The 25,829-nt window shown below is 41.9% G+C and overlaps 1 protein-coding gene across 2 annotated transcripts in view; it reads right to left on the reverse strand.

The window, feature by feature from the left end:
• The window catches only part of mtmr14 (myotubularin related protein 14), a 31,092-nt gene extending 10,096 nt beyond the window's left edge, over positions 1-20,996 (reverse strand). The window contains exons 1-15 of one of the 2 annotated variants that reach the window (XM_076097053.1): positions 20,170-20,996; positions 19,018-19,166; positions 12,855-12,972; positions 11,415-11,490; positions 8,413-8,467; positions 7,472-7,594; positions 6,070-6,143; positions 5,227-5,297; positions 5,070-5,144; positions 4,539-4,605; positions 4,107-4,192; positions 3,718-3,794; positions 1,673-1,709; positions 919-989; positions 619-677 (exon numbers count right to left, since the gene is read on the reverse strand). In XM_076097053.1, coding sequence (XP_075953168.1) covers positions 619-677; positions 919-989; positions 1,673-1,709; positions 3,718-3,794; positions 4,107-4,192; positions 4,539-4,605; positions 5,070-5,144; positions 5,227-5,297; positions 6,070-6,143; positions 7,472-7,594; positions 8,413-8,467; positions 11,415-11,490; positions 12,855-12,972; positions 19,018-19,166; positions 20,170-20,304 — 1,273 coding nt within the window. In that variant the 5' untranslated portion in view covers positions 20,305-20,996. The other variant, XM_076097054.1, reaches the window with a different exon arrangement.
• Positions 20,997-25,829: the final 4,833 nt, after the last annotated feature.

Here is a 25,829-nt window from a genome sequence, read left to right on the forward strand (position 1 = left end):
AAGACACTGCGCATCGGCTTCACTTCATTTCAGATCCTGAGATTGCTGCCTGCTCAATCCCAACAGACCTCCATTTTAAAAATGTACAGCAGAAATAAACATGTTTACAGCCGGGTTGAAAAGAACGTTTTGGTCTGTATAGGTAATTTCCCTGTTCATAACAACTGTAAGGGGGGTGAATTTTGATATAAATTATATCAAGGCTTAAAGTTAGGCATAATAAAGGGCGTGGCGTCTTTGAGTGACAGGTGGGTTTTGTCTCAAGTTGCTAGCTGCCTCCTCTGCTCCACCGAGGTCATGTAACCGTGGTGTAGTTTGTTTATAACCTGACTTTAGCTTTTTACAACTGGCACCTGTATTTTCACTTCAATAATCACAACGGTGATGTTCATTTGTGAAGACTATATTGCTGAACATAAATAACGTGTCAGTGTCATAAACGTTTGTTTGCTGCAGTTTATTTTCTGCAATAATCCAAAATACAATTAAGACCCCATTGTCTTTTTCTGGAGGGAACCAGTGCGATGCTAACTTCCCTGCAGCACTCTATAATGATGAAATATACTAAATGAATGTGTCTCCTGTATGTAGGCCTGTGTGGAGGGATGGAGGACTTACTTAACTGGCAGAGATCTTCCACAGTGAAATCACCGTCTTTGATGTGGGAGTTCTTCCTCCTGAGAGGAAAAGTAATGATGATGAAATGACAATCGGAGATCAAAAGAAGAGGAAGAATACAGGATTTGCCGAAGGAAGCTGGATATTGACTGAGTTAGTTATTTACTGTACGAGTGTTACTATAAACCTTTAGCAACAGACTAGTCTGTAGCTTTATGATGAAGACATTCTTAAATACATCATCATAACAGAAATGCATAGAGCATAATGACACGAAAGAACGTAAACGGAGGAACACACCTCTGTTTCTTAACAGCTGAGAACTTCTCTGAGACGATGTGCTTCAAAAAATTGAAGCAAAAAAAGAAAATCTGAGGGAGACAGAACAGTTTGATCAGAGAGGAAACAACACTCACGGTCCTTTCACATGGAGCAGTAGTCATACGTACTACAGCTGGCTGTGACCAGCAGGTACAACACCGTGAGAGGAATGTGCCTATAGGAACATGATCGTTGACAAGATTTCATTCTGTTGGTAGAAATTGGCTGTTTAATAAAGAAGCCCTCTCTTTTAGAGTCTCTAGACTGACGACTAAATATGATGCTGATGTTGATGTTTTAGACCACGGACACCTTTTCTCCAACCATGTGTATGACTGATAGTAGATTCATGAGAACAATACCATATCTCTATTTCATATTCAACCTTTGTTTAACCAGACAAGTCATGCATTGATTTGAATTATTTTTTATAAGATAATTTCATAGAGCATTTGTGACCATGACATGTATATGAGCAGGACATTTTACTTTCAGAGAATAAAATTGGAATCCCTGTTCTTTTTCTTGTGGTTCTGTGATGTCTTTCGTCTTGGAATAAAATTAAAAATGTAAAATAATTGTGTCTGTGGTGTGATGAGGTTGATGCGATCTTGCAAAAGCGAAGCAATTTGGTTCCTTGACATAAAACATAAATTTTTCGAGTTTTTTTCTCGTAAATTTGCGACTCAAACAGAAGCTGTGTCATCATAGCCGTAGAAAGAATAAAACTTACCTCCTCCCCTTTGGAGAGTCGATCTGGCAGCATGTGACTAGAAATAGAAAAAAGAACAATGCACCGCATCACATGCCAGCTGCCACTTGTTTATGCAAAAAAAACTACTCAACAGAATCCCATGCGCTCCATGTTAGAAAGTCTTTCAACGTGAATTAATCAATCGTGAATTCATCTTTTTTGATGCAAGTAGTTTTAGAGAAGTGGGATCCAAGGATGATTAAATAGCTGGCTAGATAGCACGAGGGCTGAGAGAGAAAAGGCTTTTTGGAATTAGGGCGAACTGGCCCTTTAATTCAGCCGATCAAAGCATGAGTCGAGGACTTCTCTGGGGATCGTGGTGGGTATCATGAAACCGTTCGTTGTGCTGACAGCCATGAAAGAGTACAGAAATCAAAAGATTACTCCACAGTTGGAGTAAGCTGGAGTCCAGATGTGATTCAGCTACAGCACCTCTGGCCACTCCCTCTGGCTCTCTGCTTCATCCGACTCCTTCCTCACTCCAGGGCTCAACAACAAGGAATGCCCTGGGCAAGTCAAATGCCACCTCGGGTTGGTGAATCTCACCTGCCTGAATTAAGCACATTGGTTTTTTTTCCTGGGATGATGATGGAAGTAGCGAAGCAGTGAGCCTTCTAATAGATTGGATTGTTCAATTTGTGTCGTTTTTATTGAGCCATCTCGCTTCCTTCTCATCTTTGTTGAGAGTTGCACATGTGCAGTACCGATCGGGCACACGGGGAGAAAATGGCAGCGGGTAAAGACGATGTTTACGAGCTGAAGCAGAAGCGAGCATTTTAGTTATCCTGGAAAAAGGGGTTTAGTTCGATAGAGGATGTGGCCAGAACTCCAATTATGTATCGTGCAGTTCAAAAGCAAGTTCCAGAGCAAAGCGGAAAAACATGACGGTTAACTTTAGTCTTTCGTCTTCATAACCACTAATAAATAAAACAATCTGTATAGCGGCAAGTAAAAACTGACTTTGGGCAAGAAAAACAAAATATATAATATATTAACGTTGAACCCAGCACACACAACCACCCTTCTTCTTCTGCTGCTTGGCCAATGTCCCGAGGGCTTGGGCAAGTCTGCTGATGTATAATTACATGGGCTAGCTTTCTATGAGATGAGAAATCCTGCTGGTAATTATGAAAAGGAGAACCCCAAGAGAGAGAGAGAGAGAGAGAGAGAGAGAGAGACAGTGAGTGTGTGTGAGAGGAGAGTGGGAGGATACAAGATGTGGTCAAGAGCAAAGCCAGAGTCGTACTGCTCGTCTCATGATGTCCCGGCCTTCCTCTCCCCTCTGCTTCATCAGCCGGTCACTTCTCAATTATGCGTCGCAGATAAACGGTGCGTCTCAAACCAGAGAGAAGCTGCGAGTGCACCTCTGAAGTATGTGATAGAAGATGTCATTGTGCGGTATAATGTTCTACTGTGACTTGATTATATGCTTTATTCACTACTGTACTGCATGTCGGCCACAGCTCCCTTCAAAGGAAGAATCTGGAAGGCAGTGCTGCGAGCATGTTTAGATTAGATTAGTCGTAAATCTAAACTGTGGTGAGTGTTGTTGTTTAGAATAGACCTGTGATGTAATCACTGAGTGTTTAGCTTAGAGGTAGTAAACCACAGCATCTATAGATTAGGATCTGTAGCAAATGGTTTATTACGGGTACTATTGTAAAATGTGTAGATTAGAAACAATCCAGATGTCTTGGAGAAACACACCTTCCCCCCTCTCTTTTGATGCTCTGACCCTTTAAAAGTGTACTCAAACGGGACACAGGTCACTCTCTCCATCCCACAGACAACGCAGGCACTCTGTGTGATGATTGAGTCTTCTCTGCGCAGAGAACAAATACTTTAAGGACAAACTTCTTTCCTCAATGGTTCTTGTTTCATTATTCAGTATTATAGGACTCACTCGGTACTATTGAATAGTTTTTCCCACCACAAGTATTCATGTCAGCTAATGCAGCGTGAGCTCATGACATGTTGACGGTGATGATGATGATGATGTGTGTGTGATTTTGTGTTTCTTTTACCCGAAGAGGAACCAGTCGTAAGCGATGGTCAGGTACAGGATCTCGGCCGGCTCCAGGCTGGCGTGCACGGCGCCGTCCTGAGAAAGAACACACGAGGAGAATGAGTCACAACAGCCCGCGTTAAATGACACGGCGTGGGCCGATCGGCCACGGGATGTCACGCAGCCACGGACATTTCTACTCCGTCTGAAAAGCTGTGTGTGTCAGGAGCTTCCAGCACGGAGAGAAAGATTACATATTCATAACATACGGCTTCTATTTTTAATAAAGGCGATGAACACGGAGGCTAATCCAAACACGTGTTTGAAGCAGTAAATTGGATGTATGTGGAGGAGTCTCAAGTCACTAATGAATATGGGGGGGGGGGAGAAAAAGACGTTTGAACTTACTGCCCACAGGGAGAGCCTGAGGAGAGACACAAACAGAGGCGTGCGGTCCCAGCCTGATATGCAGTGCACCAGGAGGCCACTCTCATCTAAAACAACACACAACATCACCATCGAGGTCAACAGCAACTCTGGTTAGAATAAGGCCCACGGTCAGTAAATCATTGTTCAAATAAACATTTGGAATAGTGCACCTTTAACATTCTGAACCCCAAAACATTCTTTAAAAAACATTTCATCAAAATTCTCAAAAATCAAAAGGATGATTTTGTGGGGGAAGTGTTCCTTTTACATTTCATTGTCTACATGAACTATCAATGAAAGAAAACAATCAAATGAATTAGTCATCAGCTGCAGAGCTCTCCTATATTCTAACTTTAACACCTAACAATCCTTAACTAACATTATCTGCTGCTACTCTCACAAACAACCTACCATCACTGTTGATGATGTGCAGCAGCAGCTTCAGATAGTTCTGGGTCTGCTCCACCAGGTCCCACGACTGAGACACACACACACAAGAGTAAATACACTGTTGGTACAACAGAGAAATGAAATGACAGCACCAATCATCTTCCACCACATCTGTCTGTCAGTATCATACAGTGTATCCTGCACCAGTTTGTTCTAGCTGTTTGTTTAACCAAATTAAAAATCTCTCCAGGTTTACGCCATCATGGAGACGCCATCATTCCTCCAAAAGTCAGCCTTCCATATGGTCTTTTTTGGATTCTAAAATGAAGTTATGTGGGTTTGAACACACGTTTGGCAGCACAGCATGAGTCAGTGAGGTTTAAACCGCACTCTAACTATTACTGCATGTGTGCAAGTGCTCATCTGAATCGCGGCTGAAGCACTTTGCCGGGTCGAACAACAGATGGCACTGACACACCACAAACATGACAGGGAGAGAGTCCCGGCTGTGAAGAGCAGAGCCAGGCATGAGGTGAGAAGAGAAGCGGTAACCTGGTATCGAGTCCAGTCGATGTTCAAGTTTTGAGTAAAGCACATGGGGATTGTCAAAGGAGCGTCCACGTAGTCCTGTCGGAGGAGACACAGTGACGTCAGAATGATACAACAGAGCCGAGCGACTGTTTAATGGTGGAGTGAACAGTCTCCCTACCTGATTCCAGTTGAACACCAGACCCTCTGCTGTGTAGTCTCTGTCTTTGTAGTCCTTAAAAAACTCACACCCTAAAAAAGGGAAAGAAAAAAACAGATTCACACACTTTTTGTTTTTTAAGCTGAAGCCACAGAATGTAACCCTTATCTTCAAAACTAAAGTCAAAGCTACAGGCAAACTACATGAACAAATTATAAAAGTCACGGGTCGGATCGTAACACAGGTTTCAGTCAAAGATCTCGGATCAGCACACATTTAAAAAAAGGGGAGCAAACAGAACTTTTTGAGATCCACGATCATGCTGTTTTGTCGCAGATACCAACAGCTGATCATATTAGCAGATACAGATTGTTTGGTTTTGTTACAGCAGCTGGTCTACAAGGCTCCACACTATTTGTTTTTCTCCACCATCCCCAAAATCCTTTCAACCGCTCTGAAGTCAGAGTAAACATCAAGAATTCTAAATGTTGTCCTCTTACTTTGTTATAGTCATTTATAGCAGGGTTTATTTTTCACAATTCAAAGGATTCAAATGAAAGGAAATAACGGATTATATATTTGTATTGATATAACAAATCTTGTCTTTAGTAGTTTTAATGATGTATCATAAGCTGCTTAGAGCGAGTGCTAAACAGCTCATAATTCATCTCTAATATCGGTTTATATTGCTGTGTAAACAACTTTACAAAAACAGTAAAAACAACAGAATGAACCAACGTTTAGCTTGCCAGTCGTTGTCTACATATCCACAGTGAGCCAATATCTGCCCATAAACCGTGTCGCTTCTATTTATGGGCCGAGCTCCAGTGGAGTGACTGAGAAGACGTCACAGTGGGAGTGTACCTGGGTAAGGCACAGAGAGCAAGGTGAAGTCTGCATAGCGTTGGACCTTGTCCGCCTTCTCAGACGATGTCACGCTGCAGAGAAAGACGCAAAGAGACGGGTGAGATACACTGGGAGCATTCAGGGGACATTCAGCATTTTAATACACAACACTTTTACATAACAGAGGGCCATCTTATTGGCCTAAACCGCTTATCCCAGCTAAAGCAGGATCTATATACGTTTTGGCACATTATGCAAAACTATGCTGGCAGTGGGACCTTATTTTGTGAAACACTGTCTAGAATTGCCGTTCACAATAGAAATACATTGTATTACTCATATATATATATATATATACATATATACATATATATATACATACATACATACATACATACATACATACATACATATATATAGATAGAATAACTGTTCACCGTTTCCTGCCTTCTAGCATAAACATGATTCCATACCATTCCTTTCATCCTTCTTTAATTTGTCCTGTATGTTCACAGCTCTATTGATCATTCCCTGAGCATTTTTAGTCAAAAATCTGTGGTTAAAGTTACAACGAGGAACTTCCATTTTGTGTTGATGTTGGTGGTCCCTCTGGACTAAAGCGGTAGTGTTTCTGAGCACCAGAGTCTGACAGTCTGCCCGTCTCAGTCCTGGTTCCCTCCAGCGGGCCCAGAAATACGGCCTAACCCTCCAGCAGCTTAGTGTCAGTGTTGGCTCCCAGCGAGGACCGAAGGAGCAGAGAGGAGAAGCTCTGCTCCTGGAGGAGGAGGAGGAGGAGGAGGAGGAGACGCTGCTCCTGGAGGAGGAGGAGGAGGAGGAGACGCTGCTCCTGGAGGAGGAGGAGATGGAGGAGACGCTCTGCTGGAGGATCTGAGTCTGTCCACGGTGGACCGGTCTCTGCTGGAGGATCTGGGTCTGTCCACGGTGGACCGGTCTCTGCTGGAGGATCTGGGTCTGTCCACGGTGGACCGGTCTCTGCTGGAGTCTGAGCTGAAGGAGTTTCTGGTGAACTCTCATAGTTAGGCTCTGATGACGGGCATTAAGAATAACTCTATAGAAAGAGTCATTCCTCTCTCTGATGGTCTTGTTCATTGATGTAGGTCATATAGAGGATCAGCATCAAACTGAGACATTTCATAACCACTTAAAAGTTCCTTGTAGTAACTTTAAGCAACAGCACAGGTACCATCTGTTCCACATGTAACCTAACAGCAACCTAACATCCTTCTTGGTAAAATACCAAGAAGGATGTTACAATGATTACCAAGCTCTGTATACAGATACAATAAAAACCCAAGTTTAGACATAGTCGCAAGCACACTGTATACACCCAGTCTCCTTAACGGTGACCTAGATAACAGAGAGACAGGATGTGGATGAACTAGTCTGTACTGTTCCTTACTTTAGGCCAAACTTAACCTTCTTGTTCTCCACCATCAGGTCACAGATGTAGCGAACCGAGAGGTAACGTAGCAGCTTAATGTCGAGGCCTCGAACCTTGTCAAAGAGCTGGGAGTCCCCGTTCCTGAGGGGGAGGAAAGAATGATGGGTAGGTGTTCTTCTAGTCAGTCACATATAACTTCTTGGCACTTCCATTGTTGTGTTTTCTTGTTGTCTAAAGGGATTAGTGTCACACAGTGTCTGATGTTTATTGTACACTATTCTATCTAAAGGTCGACTACATGAGTGTTCTCTTCTGGGTTTTTCAAATAGAAACGCCCACTCAGCCGTTACTTGGTTACCATAGACTAATCAATAAGGTTAGGAATATTTGTGAATGCTAGCACTAGCTGAGTCAACGTTAACTGCGCTAAGTTTAGAAATAACTGAACGGGTTGGATTGGCTTTCTTTGAGTATGTGTACTCAGGTGCTCTGCGAAGTAAAAGGACTGTTTTTGAATGGAGTCTTGGAGATACAACAGCTTCAGTTCCCCGTCAGAAAAGGCTGTAAGGAGGTAAAGAGGTTATGGACCTCTGGGAACTGAAGCTGTTATATGGTTCTTTTCAAAGCCACAAGACTCCATTAACAAAAACAGGAATTTGACCTCCAGTGCTACGACTTTCAGATCTGAACCACAGCAGTACATGGCTAAGCTTCCGTGCCGGTACTAAGTTACTGTAGGTAGTACACTGGTCAAGGATATTTGTGTATATGTAGCAGTGTCATCATGCAGGAACCTAGGTCAGGTCACGTGGGAAAGTATTTCTAGAAGCTCAAAATAGTATTTTGATGCTGAAACATATGTGCTTTGACCAAAATGGGAATGTTTGGATTTTGATACATAAGGAAGACCACTGTGAAGCTATAGAATTATATAGAAACCTAAAAAGTCTTTTGATTACCTGACTGCACTGTCATCCTCTGGAACCTCCTCAGACTCCGTGTCATCAATGCCCCCTAGAAAAAGCAGAAGCATGCAAGATGAACGTCGAATGACAAAGACTCAAACTCTGTTCATCATTCAATCTTACAGTTTGAGAAAATATAAAACGCAGGCAATCCTGTTGAAAACTAATTCAGTGTTAAACACAATACCATTCAGAGCCAAAGTGCTGGACACATTTTAAGAAAGATATTAGGGACGGAATTGTGCTGGAAACGGACATTTGAAAAACATAAAATACTACTACTAGTGCTGCTATTACTGTCTTCTATACCAAGTCACATTCAGGTATTTAGTTATAAAGGTTATGACATTTATATATGATGGCCCAAAAGTTACAATTAGTAAGAAATCTAGTTTTAGATGCATTTGTCTAAAACATTTAAAAGAAAGAAATCTGCCGATATGTTAAACAAGATTTCTTAACGCTTCAACATACACATCTGTATTCCTTCAACTCTTCAGTCTGTGTGAGGCTCCAGCAGGACATAGTGAAGATCTACTCTTTTGTTCAGCATACAGGTGGTCGCAGCATAAAAATATGAAATATTACAGATATTCCCATTTGTAACAGATGGATGTTGACAACTTATCCACGAAGCTTGGTTCTAATCTCACTTTCAAACTGATTCTAGCTAAATCTGCTGACGTAGCGTCACCCTCAGACTCACAGTTAGTGTGTGTGTGACTCAAAACAACTTGTGATCAATTAGAACAGTGTTTAGAAACACTCCAGAACATTTCCACTGCCTTCTACATCGCCTGATATCATCATGAATAGCTAAACAGATATAGATTTGATGAATCCCTACTTTCTTTTATGCATGTGTTATAAAAACACATATGTAATACTTTATAAATGAGACCAAATGAAATAATTTAGGAGTGAAAAGACATCTCATTCTTTTCACTTCCTCTCATCAGTAAAACATACAGAGGCGCTCCTGCCTTTCATATCAGATTCAACTTTATAAGAAGACTACAAGTATCAGAACTATGTGAACATTCAGGCTCCCTCGTGTGGGTCAAAGGTGTACTGCAGATCAAGATATAAACAATTAAAAATATATTATTCTACTAATGCATCTCCTGTTGGTCCTGACCCTGCTTTGGAAATGAACTAGAGTATACTACGTATCTTCAGTAGATGTGTAGAACATCCACACAACCTCCTTTAGCAGAATATTTTGAGTTTGTCACAATAAATACAGAAAAGACACTGTATGGATGCACTTACAATTCTGATGACATCTAGCTCTTGTTCTTATGGAGTGTGAATGGACTTATTGTAAGTGCTTTGAACAAAGGCATCTGCCAAATGAATGGAAGTACTGTAAAAGCCCAGTCAGCCTCTCCACCTCACTTCATTTGCTGATAGCTCACAGAAGGTGCTGCAGGCCGAGTCTTAGAGAGTCTTAGAGATGAGATGCTGATTACTACAGGAGCAGATCGCCACTGCACCCTGACAACAAGGAGCTGGACTTATGATTTTAAGTGACATATATTATAATAATAATATATAGAGCAAATAGAATGACACTCAACAGGTGGATAATCAGGCGTAGCCCTCAATACAATCAAGAGTTTCGAGCCTTTTGATTGCTCACTGCTGTGTGCGAGCGACTGAACATCATTTCTGTAGTTCTGCCCGTCACTTCTATTGCTCATCAAACAAGCAATCAAAGCCATCATTTAAGCAATCATTTAACTACCCGACAACTATTTTGACTTGATTGATGATTTCAGACATTTGATATCTCCAGGTTCTCAACTATAAGAATAAGCTGCTTTTATTGTTATTACATGTGAGGGAATTCAATATTTTGAACTGTTGGTTGAACAATGCAATACATTTAAAGGAATACTTCACCCCCAAAAATGATCATTTGTTCAGTTACCCAACCCGAAGAAAACTTCTCTCTCATACTGCCGCTGTGAGTAAAACAGAGATCACTAGAGAACGCGTGCATCTCCCCAGAACCTCCCGTTCTAAAACACTTCTGCACAAAAGAAGCTCACGCTTGTGCAGGTGTGCTACTCGTCCGGACGAGTTTGAAGCGCTCGAAATAGTTTGTGACCAGATGTTTAGATTTAGTTTTACTTCCATTCATATGGTTATATTGGGGGTGAAGTGTTCCTGATCCTCTGGCTCCTCCTGTTGCTGCTCTCTCAGAGATATCGCAGCATTCTGAGATGCAATAGTCTGAGAACTGATCCTACTGACTTAAGTAGTAACACAACGGTATTATCCTTCAAAAGAACCGGAAACAGTGTTGCTGCATATTTTACTCCAGCTAACATTCTCAACGCCTCACCACAGTATTTTACATTTCTGAACGTCGGAGACAAGACAAACTATTGTACTTTATTGTTAACCTTTTGTCATTGTTTTCATGATATTACAGTATGTGTCTGTAAGACAGATTCCTTTGTATTGGTTGTACTTCTGAATGAGGCTAACCAGTCTCTTACAGGAACACTGTGCCGCAATAGGAAAAGTTTGACCGCCGTCTGACAACTGCTGCAACTATTAACAAGTCAGAGAGAAAACAAGGAAGTGCAACCTCTCATGGAAAATAAGTTGGCCGCAACTTCCCCTGTTTAGGCTAAACTTAAGTTGTTGTGTGACGAGGGATGTCATGAGACCCGATACTTCTACGATAGAAGATGTCCATGATAATGCTGCATCGTGAACAACAAATCTGTGTAGAAATCAGCAGCAGGAGGGCAAGCTAACGTTAGCGGTTAGCAGCCGGTGGGCTGCTTGGGCTAACAGAGAAAACGGCTAAAGCTAACGGAGGTTACATTATGATGTGTTCAAGCTCTGTTCAATAAAAATAAAGGTAGCTATGACGGGCCCCAGTGCACACTATTAACTAGTTATGAAGCACTGATGCACCATTAGGAATAGGTTATATATTGGATGTTACAGTCAAATGAGAGCGCGTGTGTGTGTGGTACCTGAGAAGATGTAGTTGTAGCCCGTGCGTCCATACAGCTCCCCCCATCCCGCCAGAGTGGACGACCGGCAAATATGCTGCAATGTGGGAGAAACAATACGGGATCAGACTGTTGTCTCACGGCTCATACGAGCATGTTGTTCCAAGAATGATTAGTTGGCCACCTAACCAGCCTGAACAAACATGGAGGTATTTCTTACTTTGGCTTCGGCCCAGGTTCTAATGCTGATGTTATTTCAATTTCACATTCTCTGCAGCAGTGAGGTTTAAATGTACAGAAAACTGATTTGTAAGTATTGAATGTGTTGATGGACTTGCCATCGGCTCTCAACGTGTCTTCAGTTGCTGTTAAACACATCAAGAGACAGTGTCCTCACACCAACAACAAAAGGTAATTTTCCTGACTGATGTTTGTGTGATTGTTCAACTAGAACTGAAAGAAAGACTGGCACACAACATGTAATGCACTAGGCGGCGCTGCAGTTGTTACGAAACGCTTCCTGTCAACCTCTCTCTGCCTCAAATACAACTTGTTTCGTGATTCACTGTTCAGTGATTTGGCGTGTGTCATCGTGGCAAAATAACGACACCTACTGTAGCAGGAACTGCACATCATAGGCCTGTAGTTGAGATCAAAATGAAGGAGGGTGTGGTCTGAGCAGGGGCTCCAGAATAAGGGCTATAGGAAGGAGGTGGGGGTATTGTTAGGGACCCAAGCATGTGTCAAATTTGGTGCAGTTTGAACACGTTTATTATCAATAAACTTTCAAAAAACAAGTGTTGGCGCTCTGTGCAGCCGCGGGGCGGAGCTTCGGGACATGTGGTCTGCAGCGGGCCTTTCCAGGCCAATGCTCATTGACCGCAATTCACTTTTACTGATGGATGCCGGATATACCAACATTACAACCAAACTCTTCTTCACTTCCCTGGAGTCAACAAGCGATGAGCAGTTCTCGTCAGCGCTGCAAGCAGCACTTCTTAATGCGATGCTCTAATCGGCCACGCCACAAACCGGCACTGTACTAGTTAACTAAAGCGAGCAGGGCTGCAACTATAGATTTTTTTTTGTTGTTGTTGTTTAATCTGTAGATGATTTTCTGGAATAATCGCACAATTGGTTGGTCATTTTAAGCCCAAGATGACATCCTCAAACGTCCTGTTTTCAGAGAATTTTGCCTTTTTTTTCTTAAAACATTACTCAAACTGATTAAGCGCTTATCAAAGTAGTTGGTGATTAATTTAATAGTTGACAACTAATCAATTCATGGAATATTCGTCGCAGCTCTGGACATTAGGAATGTTGGAGACACGGAAAGCAAACACAAAGGAAACAGACACCAAAACAGCTTCTAGACATACCGGCATTTACACTGGTAATCCACAATATTACTAGTGCAGGAACTGACTGCAGACAAAGTAAAGTGAGGAGCAGCAGCAGTACCTTGCCGTTGTAGAGGATGACCGGACAGACGAACCTCCCTCTGCAGCGAGCCAGCTTACTCCGGTTCACCAGGTCCTGCAGCTTACTGATCTGCACTGTGCTCTCAAACCTCTCAAACCTGCAAACACAAACCACCACACGTTCTGCGTCAGTCAGTCCACTTAGTCACTTTAATATATGGAGAATACTATTATAAAGCACTAGGCTACCACTGCTGACACCTCTGTATAAACCACTGTGCTCATCTTCTGAGGTTATAGATAAGTGGAGGACATTCAGACCCAACAACCACTGATTATTCTGTTACATTAACCAATACATCTTAATGGCCAGCCTGTGGTTGACACTTCAATGATTATCTGAAGGCATGAATAAGGTGCAGTGTCCACTTAAAAAGACCTCATGGGGGGCGCTAGCGAGCAAGATATGGAGTAAGACGCAAATTTCAGTGCTCCTGCAGAACCGACAATATTTTTATCAAAAAACAGCTACTATTACAGAAATACCAGCCTCAAAGCTCACAGAGGACAACTCAAAGAGGCCAAACGCTGATTTATGCAAGTTACGTCGTTTTGAATGGCGGAAAAGCTTAATAAATACAAATATAAACCCGGCGGCAGCTCATCGCGGCCTACAAGAACCACGAGACAGAGTCCACCAGGTGACCCGGACCAAACCTCCCCCAACCGAAGTGAAAGCCCAGGTATGACCGCTGAACGAATGAAAGCGGACATCTTATCTTCCCTAAAGGGAGATATTTCTAAAATTATAAGAGAGGAACTTAAAAGTGCGCTAGCGGAAGATTTCAATACCCTCAAGTCCGAATTACAAGCGGTGCGGTCCGAAATTGCTAAGAACACGACCGCCATCCAAACAGAAGTTGAGCACATGAAAGCCGACATACAAGACATGAAGGGCGGCTTATCAACATGGTCTGACGAGGTGGTCGCACAAGAAGCTACGATAACCAGCCTTCAAAGACAGGTGACAACTTTAACAGACCGGTGCGAGGATATGGAGGGGAGAATGAGACGGTGTAATATCCGAATAGCCGGCATTCAAGAACAACCGGACTCCAGCTCCCCTAAAACAGTTGCCAAAATTATTAAAGAAGTCCTGCAGATGGACCGGGACATAAAGATCGACTGATCGCACCGCACATTCGCCACCAGGAGACCGGGAGAAACCATGAGTGATCATCGCTAAAGTGCACAATGACGGAGATGCTGTTGAGATCCTGAGGAGAGCCCGAGACAGAGCACCGCTGGTCTACAACGGGAACCGGATCGCTATCTTCCCAAACTACACACCCAGCGTTGCCAAAGCCAGAGCCGCGTTCATGGACATACGGAAGGCCCTACGAGGAAGGAAGGGAGTCCGCTACGGTCTACTGTACCCAGCCAGACTCCGGATTTCACACAACGAAGAGTTTCTGGATCCCAGCAAAGCCATGGAGTATGTCCAGAAGAAGGTTATCCCAGCTACTGAGGCTGCTGACTAAATGTATCCCTACCAGTACTGTTGATCACAGTAAGGACTGACCAGTGAGTTTTGCAATTTCACATATTGGCACATCATTATTTCCTACTTTATTTTATATTTAAATAATATTTTATTTTATATTACTCGAATCACACCTGAGAAGGGAAAAGGAAAAATGTGTCTCATAGCTAATATTTTTAATATACCCATCTCCATTACCAGGACACAAACCCTTATAGCCTATACTGTGCCCGTTATTGTTATCCTGTTTTCTTTATTCTTCCGTTTATATTTCTTCCATACATTATTTCAAACTCTTCTGCTCCTTCATATTTTAAGCTACAGAAACCGTTCAAATATAAAAATGTCCAGCTCTTTCAGGAGAGGGGTGCTATGACTTTTCTTAATTATAATCTTTAAACTTTTTGAATTATTAAGCTTTTTGCACATTTATTTTTGAATGGGTTTCTATGGAGAAAATGTTCAAGTCCTCTTCAACTTTCAAATCGTTCTACTTCCTCATACTTTCAGCTACAGACACCATTTGAACTTTAAAATGTTGAGAAAACCCTGATCTATTGCCGCATGATTCCGATTTTTGATATCTTTTAAACTTTTTGAACTGCAGCAATTTAACTTTTATGACTTTTTCAGCCCTTTTATGACTTTATAATGGGTGTGTATTGCGCAGCTTAGAGTGCGTGATGTCACTGCTAGAGTGAAGAGCAGCTTGAGATTCTTGTGAAAAAAAGATGTGTGTTTTGCCACTGAGTCCACAATCTTCACGCATAATTTCTGGATGTAGAAGTAGCTAATCTTGTCCTTGTCGTAGACAAATGACTGTGGAATCCCACAGATTTACACATTTGACACAGAAGCCTGTAATTGAGAGGAAAACCAACTTTCTGCTCCATAGAGACCAATGTTAAATTTTGCTTCAAAAACATCTTCCACAGAACACGGTACCCCATTTCTAAATCGCCAGTTGAGCCACATTTTTTACACTACAGACACAATTTTTACAGGATCTGTTCTTCAACTCATCCTTCCTCTCATTTATTAATATCGGAGCAATAGGAGCTACGGTTATGGGAGTTTTGAGGATTTGTTTGAGAGGTGTTTCCCTGTTTTATCTCCATTAAAAGGCTGCAAGGACACAGGTGTTTCTGATTAAGCTCATTAGTGATGTTGATAAACAGTCTCTCTCTCTCTCTCTCTCTCTCTCTCTCTCTCTCTCTCTCTCTCTCTCTCTCTCTCTCTCTCTCTCTCTCTCTCTCTCTCTCTCTCTCTCTCTCTCTCTCTCTCTCTCTCTCTCTCTCTCTCTCTCTCTCTCTCTCTCTCTCTCTCTCTCTCTCTCTCTCTCTCTCTCTCTCTCTCATATATTCAGGTTCTTAGCGATCTTTAGAGGATCCCCCTCCCCCCCAGTGAGATATAACTGAAATTCTTGTGATGAAGCCTGTCATTTAATAACCTGTTTATGTGTCAAACATTAAGATTATGTCTCCTCTCGATGGTCTACGCTCCCTCTGTCCCTGCTCAGTCGTGTTGAAAGTATTCGCATGAATGTTCTGCCCAGACTTATCTACTTATTTCAGATGCTACCTATAGAAATTCCAAAAACAATTTTTGATAACCTGGATAAAATAATTTCCAAATTTATCTGGCAAAAAAAGCGTCCTAGAATTAGACTTAAAACCTTACAGCTATCTAAGCTAAATGGAGGCCTTAAACTTCCAAACTTAAAATACTACTTCTGGGCTGCACAAATGAAACCCTTGATAGCGTGGATTCAGAATAACACATACAATCGCTGGCTTAATATTGAGAAACATTTATGCCCAGAGCCCTTACAAATTTTGCCTTTTTTTAGATGTGCCCATAAAAGAACTGGCAGAGTGGACTAAGATCACTCTTAAAATCTGGAACAAAATACAGACTTCATTATTGACAAGTATTGGATCTATGAAGGCCTTCACACCTAACAATCTAGACATGGGCTTTAGAAAGTGGTCAGACATGGGACTGGTTTACCTCCACCAGTTATTTAATGAGGACAACCTCAAGACATTCGAGCAGCTGAAAAAAGATTTTGATCTCCCCAAAACAGATTTCTTCAGATACCTACAATTGAGAACTAATTGAGAACAAAAGCCTATCTTTACTAAACGATGGGGTCCTGTCATAGCATTATTAATACAATGAGGGTTATTACTATATGTTGCTCGATCTGGTTGAACTGAAACCTGTTAACTCTCTCTATACACACTAGGGCTGCACAATTAATCGAATTTTAATCGCGATCACGATTTTGGCTGCCACAATTAAATGAGCATGATCGTCAGCGATATTGATGTTTAAAATGCGTGCTCTGCTACATATCAAATCAAGCGCGTCCTCAACTAACAGTCAGCCGACCACCAGGGGGCGAACGAGATGGGAGGTGTCATGCGCGCACCCTGCAGCGGCAGCCTCAAAAAAAGTTCTGTCTGCAGTCGACTCCGGTATTAGTAGAAGAGAGACAGACAACAGAACAGAGAGCAGACGGTCACGGGTGTTGTGTGAAAGGTAAATCTAATGTCAGGAGCAGAAGGCGAGGAGCTAGCCCCTCGAAAAGGATCATCATCCGTTGTCTGGAAGTTTTTTTTTGGGCAAGTGATGTTAACCAAGAACAAATCATATGCACAGAGTGCGTTCGAGTTGTGTCTGCGCAGCATAGCAATACAACTAACTTGTTCAACCACCTGAAAAATCACCACAAACCACAGTACGACGAATGCATTAAGGCCAAAGCTAACGTTACCTCACTGAATCTCCGTCCATGTCCAACGTCAACCCAGAAACCCATAACAGCGACCCTGCACAGCGCATCCATCCACCTCCCAAAGACACGCTGAAATAACGGATGCAATCGCATTTCATTTGGCCAAAGACATGTGTCCAATAAATACTGTGAGCAACACACGTATTTATTTTTAGTTAGCCCTTTATTTTGGGTAAAAATGTTATTTATATTTTGCTTCAGGTGAATAAGAACCGTATACGTTTTATTTTGATGCAGAGACGTGTACATTAGCTGGAATGTAGCACAACATGGAAGTGAAAGCAGTGCTCTGTTGATTTAATTTTGGGTAAAAAGTGTTGATACTATTTCATTTATATTTTCCTTCTACGAGATGCACTGTGATCAGGACCAGTCTGATGCAACGATTTGTACATTAGCCAGAATGTAGCACAACAATGGAAGTGGAAGCTGTGTTCTTGTTCATTTAAACGTGAAAGTGCAATAAAAAGATGTTGTCCCTAAAATTAATGAATAATCGTGATAAATAATCGTGATCTCAATATTGATCAAAATAATCGCGATTATGATTTTGGCCATAATCGTGCAGCCCTAATACACACACACATTATACACCATCCTCTCTGAAAAGCATATATAGCACCTACAATACTACATTCAGGAGTAGACAATTGTTATTTCTTCATCCCTTGTTTTTATTTTTATTTTTTTATTTTTTATCATGTATGCATGTAATCAATTATCTATTCTTATTATTTTCCCCCTCTTTTTCTCTTGGAGTGAGCACCATCTGATGTTTGTTGTTCCTTCTGTGCGTTGTACATTGTACCTGAATACCATGTGCACCAAGACTACATACAGCTGAAAAATGGACAAAGAAAGTAACTGTCCGAAAATGCATGTTGTTATGTTGTTGAAAACTAAATAAAAAGTGAGTAAAAAAAAAAAAAAAAAAAGACCTCATGATCGTCTAAGATAATCAACGCTTTTGTGTGAAAACAACTTGTTTTTGTAAAGACCTCAGTCTAGTGATACACCTGAGCAACATCAAAACAGCTAAATATCTTCTTCAACTCTCTTTTTAGCTGGCAAACAGAAAAACTACATCCCCGCTAATATCTGGGAAGAGGCGGGACAGACGGGTGGACATCATCTGACAAACAGCTGTGCTGTGTCATGGAATGTATCGACGTATACGATGCGCGATTACAGAAAGAGTAGGATTCACTGGTTGATGCAGAAAGCTTTCAAACACTACTACATGTCATTACAAATAATAATACTGCCTACAAAGCCCTTTGTAAATATGTTTATCATTCACAATTCTTCAAGTGACCTCAACTCTGGTCAATTGACCAGAGTTTAAAAAGAAACTCTGGTGTTTCCATGAATAATTGAAATGTTATTTCAGCAGTTTATTACTTTGAATCGTGGGAAGCTGCAAGACAGACGTGAAAATATTTCCCTTCGAAGAAAAATGTCCCGAGCTGACGAGGGGTTTGCCCGACGAGGAATCTTTTTGAATACAGTCTATGAGAGCCTTTGTTGTGAATACCGGGTTTCCTATGTTAAAGCACATCTTCTATTTCCAGCAGAACGGTGGAAAATATATCTCAACCTCAATAAACAGCAGTGAGAAATAAGGACTTATTGAATCACTGAAAAGCTTTTTCCATTTCCGGCTACAATGTGACCTCATGTGGCAAAACAGTCACCTCATCCCCTCTGCTGCTTTGACGCTATCAGAGGGGCCGGTAGATGGAGGCTGACCGTTGCCCCCCGCCCCCCAGTAAGGTGTGCATAATTAGAGGAGCAATCCAAACAAACAATAGGGTAATTGGTAACTGAGTGGACTGAACTTTGAATCGGATGGTTGGGTACCTGTCTCTCTCGACATCTGTGCATTGGTACTCCAGGAAAACTATCTGCCGGGGGTAATGGCCACACACTTCTCCATTGGAGTTGTCGATGATACTGTACTTGTAGTCTCTGGCGAATAACTCCAAGCAGCGCTTCTCTATCGCCTCCACCTGAGGAGAAGCAAAAACAAAAAGTTACGCAAGCAGTTTAAAAATAAACGCGAAAAATTACAGAACTTGGATACGTGTCCTTTTGGATGATCAAACTAAATGGATAACAAAACCTGAGGAATCTCTTGCGTTATTATATTAGATACTGATTAATCACAAATAGAGGAATTTACAAGGGGTAACTCAACAAATATAAATTACATCAGGCGGTATTTAAAATCAGTGTTCCCTTTACACTGGTAGCTTTCTCATTACAATGACCAAATAGGATATTGTCAACAGCCATGGATCTGCTAAGCTCATCGAAAAAACATTATTCACACGTACTGTTCAAGCCATTTAGTGGCAGATGGTGTCAAACTTATGCAGACTCCCACACCAGTGAAGTGTGTCCCTTAACCATCCAATGTGTTACTACGCAGTGTGAAAGTGTTAACACTATACAAATGTGGCATTCTGGATCATAACAGTTTGAAGACAGCTGGTGCTTGCCTGATAGAAGAAAGTTTGACAATATTTAGCTCAGTCTATTGAATCATTGATTGAGCAACAGCATGCTAAAGCCATTTTTATGTAATTTGATAACAGAATATGCAGACTAAAATTATATTCCATTGGGAAAAAAACTTAACAATGTCGGGCTTCACTAAAATCTCATCCGTTTAGGATACGAATGAAGGATATGAGTAGAACAGAGGGGTCACACCACAAACATGCATCAACAGTGGTCTGGTAGAAAACAGTGTGTATACATAGAAACACTGTACATTTAGGAGTATTACGGGCAGTTCAGTGGATCATATGTATGCCGAACTGAGCAGTGGCTCCTTAAAGTTGTTAAGAGGTAATAAATCACTACCTACAGTATTTGTTCTTTTGGATATTTCCAACGTCACTTTAATTTCCTTCATTCCGCAAGGCAGTTCGGCTTATCGTTCACACAAGGGACGATGACAGGCTGTCAAGTAGCTGAAGCACACCGAATGTCGACCCCCACACTTACCCGAGGAGTGGCTTCCTTTGCTCTGTACTGCATCTTGGAAAACACATCTATCAAATCCGCTATTTCCTCGCTCTTTCTGACCGACAGCCCGGAGGCCGGATAGCCGCCGGCCGAGGTGGGAGAGGCGGCCATCATAGCGCCACGACCCGCGGTGGTGGCCTCTAGCCGAACTCGACCTCCTTCAAACACCGCAGAGCCTCGTCCTTTGGAACGGGAAGACCGACCAGGCCATCCCTTCCCAGCCAGCTTCTTCCTGACTGCCCGCTTGAGGGGGCCAGAGCCGGGGACTCTTCCTGAATTCAGGGCACCGGCGAGCTGCTCCACTCTCCAAACACAACCCACGAGCCAGCCCGCACAGCACGGCGGCTGCTGCTGCTACCGGAGTTAGCACGACTAGCTAAACAGGCTAGTTCAGCTTACCAGGCGTAGGTTGGTGGTTTCCACTAACTCAAAACCCCCTGTATACTCATTTGAGAGAATTAATTCAGACCTTTGTAGTCCTCCACATCACTACTGTTTAGTTTGCGTTTGTGACATCAGGTGAATTGATGCGCGACTCTTAGCAACCCCTAACTGAACTCCGGTCAGCTGGAGTCAGGAAATCTCCAGGATCTTTCCCCGGCCTGCGCACGTTTCCTCAATGTCACGTCTTCATGTCTCCTCAGTAACCACGATCATGGCGATAAACGAATTAAAGTTATACAGTAGTCAACCCGGTGGCTGCAGGATCGCAATGGTGCATATGTTGTTGTGGATGAAAGCCCCAGCAGTGGAGAGTGGTGTTGCAATATGTGTACTACAGTATGAAGGTACATCAGGCGGTAAACAGGAAGCGGACATGACCACGTGACACGGCCATCTCCCCCTTTAAATGACGTTTGTTGTTGTTCAGAGCGGGATCTGATGTTTTGGACTGCCTGCAGCCACAGTTTGTTTACTCAGAAATGGGAGATCTTCGCCTGTAGTTGGTTCTATCATACTGTAAAATAGGAAACAAATTGTTAAGGTTGTCCATAAAACAAGCGAGGAATTCAATCTTTCTTCTTTATTAATAAACGCAACGAACACAATGTAACACAAATCGTACTTCCCACAGTAACCCACTATGTTTACCCAAAGGAAAGCAAAAAAGGAAAAGAAATACATAAAGTTAAATTGAAATCGTTTTTGAAATCTTGAAGCATAGGCCTATATTTTACTTATACAATTTCTCTGAAAAAAGTATCCATGTATGTAGTTAATAATTATAATAATAATAATTAGTGGGTTTGTTAAAAATAAAAGGATATACAGAAGCATGGACCAGATATTATATAATTGTTATTGATGTCTAAACAATTATTGTTGTATTGCCAATTATAGTTCCATTAAACATGCAATGGTGACAAAGGGCCCCACTGCCTTCTATCTAACTATCTCTTCAAAACACTGTGGAAGACGTATTGTTTCCCTTTGTGTGATTAGACTCCAGACAGAAATGAGTGTCCAAACCAATCGGTTTCCTGACTTTCTTTTTTTGTAAAGTCAATTTATTACAACTTACAGTATACAGCACAGCCCCTACTCAGCTCTACTCACTCTTTTTTGGTTTTCCATCAGCAAAAGTTGCAGATAGTAACCTGGTGCCTGATTTTTTTTTAGCACGAGGATCCAAGCCAGCTGAGCTGACACTAGAAGGTAAGGGTATATAGGTTTCCATATGGATATGGACATGTCCCTACCAGTATTTTGGGAGACCGAATTGTCCCTACCAATATTTGACCAAACTTCTCAAATATCGTTCGCATTATCTTTGGAAAGACGCACACAAACAGAGAGAGGAGCAGAGTAGTGATGTTCTTCTGGTGTGATCATCATGGCCGTAGCCAGCTATGAGGTCACCGAGGTATTTATTTCCTAAAAAGTCCACGGTGATATTGAGTGGAATCTGATTTAAGATTTGAATTGGTTTACATATTATATATGTTTTACGATTGAAAGGTACTTATGGAATAGTTATGGCTCACTAGCACAGGTACAAATAACTCAGAGTTTTGTCTCTGTTTGAATGTTTATGATTAATCTATCCGGCACTTCATCAGAGGTGGTTCAGTTAATAGTTGTGTGGACAACAATACATACTATTGTTATTTATGCTTTATCAGAAGTTGTTTCTGTTACTTTCGGTTTTGAACGTGATCAGAAATCTTTCTGAAACACCTTAGAGCTATTAAAGTCCAGGGGTTTATAAATGAAGTCAAATGAATTATTATTATATTTATACTTATCATTGAGGTGAATAGGTGTCACGTGCACATTTAGAGATGTTAAATACACAAAAAAGGAAGAAGGGTGAATCATGTCTACAGGTGTGTTGAGTCAGCAGAGATAACATTCATTTTGAAAAGTTGATTTGAAGGACAATAAATGTCGGAAAGCAATAAGAATGTCTGAAAGCCTTGCTGCATTGTTTCATTATATTTTTATGTTTTCAATTATCACCTAGTGCCTGAAGTTTGTATTTTCCTTTACAATAAATACTTAAATACATAATTATCGTCAGTTGTCATTATGGTGGATTTAAGGTATATCAAGGTATTGTTTATGATGATGATGGTGGCAATAACTTAATATGAAACAAATAGACAGCACTTGTAGCCTCCTATTCACTAATGAGAAAAGGATCAATATCTATGCAGCAGAAACGAGCTGCGCCTCACCTGGAAAGTGGACAAGATCAGGCAGCAGCAGCATGGGGGGGCGGTGACAAAAAGCTGCGGTCAGGTCGGACAGTTTCGAGCCACTGTCAAAAAATACACAGGAAGTCAGCATCTTTCTGAAGTGGCAATTGTTGCCATGATCCACCCACTGTTGGAAGAGAGCTGTACATGCAGTAGATGCTGCCTGCCCTATCATGCTGTTGTAGGTTAATCCAGAGGTCTGCCTCAAGAAGGATTTGTTTTTTGTAAGAAGAACTATTCTGGCATTCTTGCTGCAGTTCATTTCTTTACCAATGGACCACGGTTGGGGCCAGGAGATCGAGGTTCCTGTTTTTCTGTAATGCTTGGTCCCTGCTATGTTCCTCTCTGTGGTGAGTCCTGCCTTTGGAATTCCAATAGCATTATACACAAAATGATCCACAGAGTAAGCAGGGAGATAAAGGCCAAACTCTCCACTGTACTTTGACTCCCATAGCCACGTGAGCGATTCCCCAAGGCTTCAGTCAACTTGCTTGAGTTGAGTCCTGCTTTTGCCCATGCTGCTAGTGCCATAGATGGACGCCACATACGGATTAAAGCTCCAGGGATCCAGCGCTGGGCAGACCATGTGAACTACACGTTTTTTCTGTCCATACAAATGCAGGCCATGTGATGCAAGAGGCAGATTTCGAGATGCGTTTGTGGGCTATCCAGGCGTGGTGCACTGGCTGGCTATCGGTGCCTATTAGAGTGTTTTCCAATACCAGTATCGGAAAACCCTCCGATACAGCCTCAAATTCTAGATTGGGTATGGGAAAGTATACAAGTCTATGCACTGATCTGATATCACGTTATCACATCAGTTATCATATCAGTTATCATCTTATTTACACTACACAAGAACAACAACAACAGGTGTCACTCACTACTCGATCCGTACATCCTGCCTGATTGGTGGTGTGCTGATGGAAGTAGCTAACGAGTGAGCCATCTTGCTTCTATCTCGTCTCTGTTGAGTTGCACATGCGTATTTACCAATCAAACAGGTGCTACCGGAGAGAGTAATGTTAGCTGGAGCTAACAAGATGTCGGCAATTTGGCAATATTTTACACTAGGTAAATTTGTCATACTAGATAATAAAAGAAAAGTTCTTAGTTTTGAACGCAGTGGTTGGTATCGGATTGGTACTTGGTATCTGCAGATATGCAAGATCAGGTATTTGGTAAAGGAAAGGACAAATGGTATCCGAACATCTCTTGAACCTCCTTGCCTGGAAACGCTAATTTGCATCCTAACATCACACAAGCATCCTTCTGCAAGGCCGGGTTCAGGAGAGACTCGTTCTGATGTTCAACGAGCTGTTGGAATGATGAAAAAGGTCCGTCCAAATTTTGCACCGAATATCACTGCTTACTGTGCATTTCTACACACTCTTTGCCTTGACATGAACAATGTTTTGGATGAGACGGAGGACTTCCCGCCTGATAAAGATCCCCAGAATGGTGGCCCCATTGGTGCAGGTGGACAGGAAAGTTCTGGACATCACACGAGGTATAGTGTTGCCGCCTGTCTGCGCCTGTCCAGTTGCCACAGCAGTTGAACCCCATTGCCTCATGCCTTTCAAGATTAAAGGTATTTCTTCCCCCTGGTCTGCTCCACACCGCGTAGAAGGCCATTTAGGTCCCTATAGTGCAAACGTTGGCAAGTTAGAAATTTCACCGCAGCAGTTAAGACAGATTACATTATGACAGTAATATACAAAACAAAAACATACATAAATTACACCATAGGTTAAAAGCAGATTTAAATAGATGAGCATACCGTTTACTTTCCAATGTGGACATTACAATTCAAAATATAGTGAAGAACTGAACATGTTCACTTCCTTGCCCTCCTCATAAAAAATAAAATATTCAACAGTTACACAATGAAATTAAACTTTTTCCCAATTACACCAAATACCCCTGATGTCCATGGGGACATCCTCCAACAGCTCCACCTTCAGCCCCAGTATTTTATTGGTTTATCCCTGCCATTGATAACTTTCAGTATATGAAAATTAAATATTATTGTGACGCATAGTCACTTTACACTTCTACTTCACTGCATCTGTCCTCTGAATTTGAGACCTTCCCCTGCTGCAGCAACGTGCAGAGTGGCGGATGTGAGTTAGCCGGGCTGCCTGCAAAAAAATAACAAAAAAATATAGCAATAGCAAATGGCACCAAATGTTTCCGATGTGCCAAACTGAATCAGATTATGATTTGCAGCGTTTGTAATTCCTTAATTGAAGGGAAGTTTCTGAGGGTCTGTTAATAATAATAATAGCAGTTGGTCCTTAATGTCTTTCTAAATGTAGTTTGTTTAGTTTAGTAGGAAAATACTTTAGTAATTCCAGCACATATTTAATCAGTGAGCGTGTGTCGCTGTAGAGGAGGGTAGTTCACGAGAGAGGGGGTCGTTCACATTTCTGCAATATCAAAAATGAGTGAGAGAAGCTGGAGGACCCACATGAGAGACCCAGAGAGAGAGAGATAGACAAAGACAGAGAGGGGGAGAGAGAGAGAGACAGAGACACAGAGAGAGAGAGAGATAGACAAAGACAGAGATGGGGAGAGAGAGACAGAGACAGAGACACAGAGAGAGAGAGAGAGAGAGAGAGAGAGACAAAGACAGAGAGGGCGAGAGAGAGAAAGAGAGACAAAGACAGAGAGGGCGAGAGAGAGAAAGAGAGACAGAGACACACAGAGAGAGAGAGAGAGAGAGAGAGAGAGAGAGAGAGAGAGACAAAGAAAGAGAGGGCGAGATACAGAGTGAGAGAGAGACAGAGAGAGAGAGAGAGAGAAAGAGAGATAGACAAAGACAGAGTGAGAGAGATACAGAGAGAGAGAGAGAGAGAGAGAGAGAGAGGGGTTGTCGGGCTGTGCAGAGTTCTAGGACTGATGTAGATGCTTTCATACTTTTTTTCATGCATAGTCGGA

The sequence above is a fragment of the Anarhichas minor genome, unplaced genomic scaffold (assembly GCF_050575085.1).
Source record: "Anarhichas minor isolate MPS153535 unplaced genomic scaffold, ASM5057508v1 ptg000023l, whole genome shotgun sequence".
Taxonomy (NCBI): Eukaryota; Metazoa; Chordata; class Actinopteri; order Perciformes; family Anarhichadidae; genus Anarhichas; species Anarhichas minor.